General features: G+C 42.6%; 1 protein-coding gene across 5 annotated transcripts in view; it reads left to right on the top strand.

Moving 5' to 3' along the window:
- Nucleotides 1-5,100, top strand: part of plcb1l (phospholipase C beta 1-like) — a 174,566-nt gene that overhangs the window by 64,718 nt on the left and 104,748 nt on the right. For 3 of the 5 annotated variants that reach the window (XR_004336183.1, XM_032542975.1, XM_032542974.1), the window contains exon 1: nt 980-1,346. The exons of 1 other annotated variant lie outside the window; for it this stretch is intronic. Coding sequence is in view for 3 of the 4 variants with exons in the window: in XM_032542975.1 (XP_032398866.1) it covers nt 1,248-1,346 (99 nt within the window). In the remaining variant the exon portion in view is untranslated. Of the gene's footprint in view, nt 1-979; nt 1,347-5,100 lie in introns of those variants that run through there. One more of the 5 variants, XM_032542973.1, reaches the window with a different exon arrangement.

A 5,100-nucleotide genomic window follows, 5' to 3' on the forward strand; every position in this document is an offset into this window, starting at 1 on the left:
ACACACACACACACACACAGACACACCACACACACAAAGGCTTCCCGATTTATTACATAGATTTCAACTCTCTAAATGACAGCCTTAATATTTCAAAGCCTTTTTGAAAATTCAAACAAATTAATCCAATTAATCGCTTTATTTTAATCAAACCGAGTCTGCTGCTACACACACAGGCTATTCCTCTCACTACAACATCCAACATACCGTTTTTGGCTACTGTGATGTACTTGCTGTAAGCAGTCTGCTCATTCTTTGCTGCATGCCCACTGCCACACTGCTTACCTGAAAACTATGCTGTCACCTGCCACTGCTGCTGTATGTATGTTAATCTAGCATTTCAAAAGCCCCACCACTCCACCCTGAATCCACCTGTGGGCTCTGAATCTATGTACCTAAAGAGGGGAAGTTATCATCACACCCTGCTGTGCCAAACTATAGATGCTTCCTTTTGGGGAGTGACAAAGTCAGACTCTATAGGTATTCCATGTGATTCAGCTGACTGAATATATTTTTTAACCATCCCTTTTTGCCTAAAATTAAAGGATAAATCATGATGAGATATTTATAATTCTATTCTACAGTGTGTATCACAATTTACATATGAGGGTAGCACCCAAACAAAATTCTATTGTTCATCTCCCAAGGAAAAAATAATACCTTGCAATATTACAGAATGCATGAATAACGATTTCCCAAACCAGCAATGACCGAACATTAGTGTCGAATGCACTTGCTTTTGTCTTGCTTTTGGGAGTTTTTCTCACCCTTGGCTTCTCATCATAGACTGTAAAATAAAGCTTTGGGCCACTTCTTACCCTCATCTTGCCTTGGTCGCACGGAGGCGCTAGATCACTTCAAGCATCGATCCTGCACATGCATTGACTTGTACAATTTGAAACCAGACGTGTAACTTATTCAGATCACCCCTCCTTCTTTCTCTCTCCCTCTCCTTCCCTCTTTCTCTCCTCGTGTGTGCTTTAGCTGCATGTCGCTCAGTCAGACTCAGTCAGTCATTCAGTCAGTAGTGGCCCCGGTCCGCTGCGCCTGCGTCCGCCTCCATACAGCTCTCCAAAGCCGAGACGCGCCACCGCCGCCGTCAATGCGGGCATGACATACTGCTGGCAGCAATAAAGTCAGCCGGCTTTTAAGCAGATTACAAAAGAAGAGGAAGAGACATAAGAGTAGAAGAGAGTGAAGTGACTAATTTCTACCCCTGCCGTGCGTCGAGAAGAGTAGATGAGGCAATGGCAGGGGCACAGCCTGGAGTTCATGCGCTGCAGCTCAAGCCAGTGTCCGTGCCCGAGAGCCTGAGAAGAGGCACGAAATTTATGAAATGGGATGATGTAAGTAATGGCGAGAGAGACCGGCAGTGAGTCCTTTCTTGTTTCCACTGACGGGTGTTTTCGGCACGCTTTGTTTGCATGCATATAGAATGTATTACGCAATCTATAGGTTCCTCATGCAACAGTAGCCAACAGATTTAATTGTCAGAGGTGACCGCACTGCCGGTATTTGGCTTGCTGGTTACTTGTATATAATTATACAAAATAAAGAAATGCAGCAGAAATAGCCCGTCTACTGACATGTGCTTTACAGTTCCCAATTTACGATGTGTGTGCGCGCGCGCGCTCGCCTGTGTTTGACAGCGCTTGTGTGTGAGAATGTGCTCTGATAATTAAAGTAATTAAATATATGAATTAAGCTAACCACTCCCCCGTTCTCTAACACACGTTTTTTATGAATTAACAATTGATAAATGGATCGGGGCTCAATGCGCGGATCGCAGCGGACCCAACAGGCAAGGTAACGATCGGGCTTAGTTTTTATTCATGTGGCCGTACTACTGGCTATATAGCTGGAGTGAAATGACCTTGATTAAAATTGATTGCACGCTGCTGCTGAGTAGCCGGCAATAACACAACAGTAGCCTTAACAGACTGCTATGACGCACTGCACCTTCCCCAAACCCTAAGTCAACACATCCCTATAATAACCCTGTGTAGAGAATTTACCTATAGCTGTTGCACTTAAAACGGAATTGACCTTATTGTTTGTTGTTTTCACCTCCTTTGCAGTCACAATAATAGCTCTCTATATTCTTAAAGGGACTTTCTGTGATGTTTGTTTCGCATTTGTTTGCAGCCCATGTCATTTGAATAGCTGGACACATTCCTCTGGTTCCTCCAAAGCTTTGAATATCTTTACTCTATGAGCACAGTCATGATTACTTTCATTTGGTGAAACCGGTGGCTCTATCCCTCTCTGAAAATGTGTGATGTGCCTGCCTTGAACTGCTGTTAAAGTCTTGTGTGAAATTATTCATTAAAGAAGAATCAAATCTCAATAAATAATGTAAATCATACACTTAGATTAGCATAGGCATTCAGGTGTTGGTAATAAAATGTGCTAAGATCATCCTCACAAATACACAGTGGAATAATCTGTCCAGGTGATTCAAACACAGCACAGATGGTATGAGTGTTATAAGAGTGTGAATGTGGTCCGTACAGATGGCAGAGAGGAAAATTATGCACACTTGCAAACCACTCTGTCAATTATCAATCTCACACACAGATAAGATTATTTCCTTGACTAGTAGTTACTGATGAGCACTCAGCCCTTCTGCTCTCTGGTTGGTATGTTGTGAGAAGGGGTGTGAGTCTGTTTCCCCTAACAGCCGTGTTTGTGTACTGTAGTTTGTATATGTGGGCCTATCTCCAGAACCAAATGCCCATCATGCCTCTTCATGTGAAAACTCACACCCTCAAACACAGACGTATGCACAGATACTGATTCAATTCCCACGCACTCCTTCCTTCCTATTTGTTCCTCTCCGTATTATTTCATGGACAGAATCACAGAGGAATACCGAGACAGACCGCAAGAGATAAAGCTATAATAGATTGTCAGTGGAAAAAAAGGATTGAATTAATAATTTTCTTTTTATCTCTGCTTTTGATGTTGGGTTCCACTCTAACCTCTTTCAATAGGAAATTGTACAAGCATTCTGTGGAGGTAGAAAATGTGTTAAGTTTGCTTTGTTGTGTAAGGATGGCACACTGTACTGCATGATCAACAGCCGTGAGTTTTCAAGTGCAGACTGTCTGAAGTACTGCAGACTTCAGCACACACCGCCTGGTTGTGGACTGTTGAAAAAGAATAGAAGAGCAATCAGAAAACCTCTCGAAATGTTTGTGAGAGAGTCCCAGACCTCCCCAACCTCTCTCCCGCACGCACCTTGTGTCTTTGTTGCTGCCACTTGCAGACAGCCTGCTGCTGCTGCGGCGGCTCATGACATGTCTGGTTCAAATGGTACTTTCAACACCAATGGGTGTCCTAATGCTGCTGTCTGTTATGTGGAAGATAGGCGGACCTCCAGAAAAGGATCTTAAAGATATATCTTTAAGATCACTGACTGCAGCTGGAAAGATGATGCTGGGTCCATGTTAACAGAGATTTTTCTAAGTTAATGTTTGTAGCAGGCCATTTTGGTCTCGTGCGTATCAAATGAGGTATTAACAAGCTCCACTCTCAAACACACCTTCTCAGTTGATAGCTAATGGTACAAACTCTTGATTTTAAAAACCAGGCAACGTCTTCTGCCTGGGATTGGTTCCCACAGCGTGTTGGTACTTTCGCAAGTCACCCAAATGACAATAAGAAAGTATGAGCAGCATTACTGTGGAGGTAGTTATCTCAACAAGTTATTCTGAGTGTTGAAAATAAATGTGTGTGTTTTTTCTCGTAAATGTGCGTACCCATGAAAAAATCGTCGCTAAGAGTTAATAATGGCTTAATGTGTTTGTAATGGTGGCCATGGTGAGTTAGGACATTAAGAAGGAAGCGGGTGAGAATGACTTCTCTCACATCATTAGGCAGATTCTCAGTGCTCTCAACCCATGTTCTGTTTTCTCTCTGACATCAAAGACAATTCATCAATCGCCACATCTTCCCCCATGAGTAAATTCTTAACTTGATATATTGGTCTACTTGAAAATTACTGATCCAACTCGTTATTTTATAGAGTTTTCTTGGAAGTGATGTCTTCATGGAGAATGGGAAAGATACATTTATCTGTAAAAACTAAATTGAAGAAATTGGATTAAAACTCAAGGGGCGATCAGAGATATGGGTCTGCAGTTTGTTCTTAGATGTTATATGCAATAACCGAGAACATAAGGCAATTTTTTCTGTAAACACTAACTGACTAATGGGAGTATGCTGCATGCATTCAGTGGCACTCGTATGAGCTGCGTGTTTTGTGATAGAACCAAGCCCGCAAAGATTGTGCAGTCATGTGAACAGAACCAAAACGTTTCCTCTTGAGTCTCTAAATTCCAACTAGTCACTTGTTGACCTTCCGCTCAATTCCAATTTTTTTTCTTTCTTTCTCTTTTTCAATTTTTTTTAGTGTGTTCATACAGGGGTGGATTTCCGTATTGGTCTATCATGGAGCACTTGTGCCAGGTTCCCTAAACTGGGACTGATGGATTTAGACAGTATGAAAGGATTTCAGAGTACTAATACTAGGCTACACATCAAGACTGACTACTCTGCTGTCTACTAGCTCCCACCTCAACCCTTTTTATGATACCCGACACTACAAGTCACATAGGGTCGCGCCCAAATATGCCAAGTGTGTAAGAGATGCAGACCATTAGTTATGTCTCCCAATGCAGTGATGGGAACATCATTAGAAGCCTCCTGAAGACACTTATCTTGCTCTGTGCAGCAAATATGGTTTCCATCTCTGTGATTTCACAGCCATGGTTGATTGTTGAGGACAATGCGCTACTGTCGTGCTGAACCACGGCCGCTGTGGACACAGGAAAAAAGAAGAAGGAAAGGCTCTTTCTTTTTATAGAAGCATCCAATAATATGGCATTGCCATGTATGCCTCAGGGTCAAACTGTGTGTGTGAGGCTTGGAGCTGTCACTGTGTGGGAACTGTGGGAAAGCATTTGTCTGTTCCAAGAAGGGAAAATGGAAACATCAGCTGTGAAACAACCTGTAGTTTAGGATTGTAAGAGTCTCAAAGGAACACACACACACGCACGCACGCACGCACGCACACACACACACACACACACACACACA

This window comes from Etheostoma spectabile, chromosome 18 (assembly GCF_008692095.1).
Source record: "Etheostoma spectabile isolate EspeVRDwgs_2016 chromosome 18, UIUC_Espe_1.0, whole genome shotgun sequence".
Taxonomy (NCBI): Eukaryota; Metazoa; Chordata; class Actinopteri; order Perciformes; family Percidae; genus Etheostoma; species Etheostoma spectabile.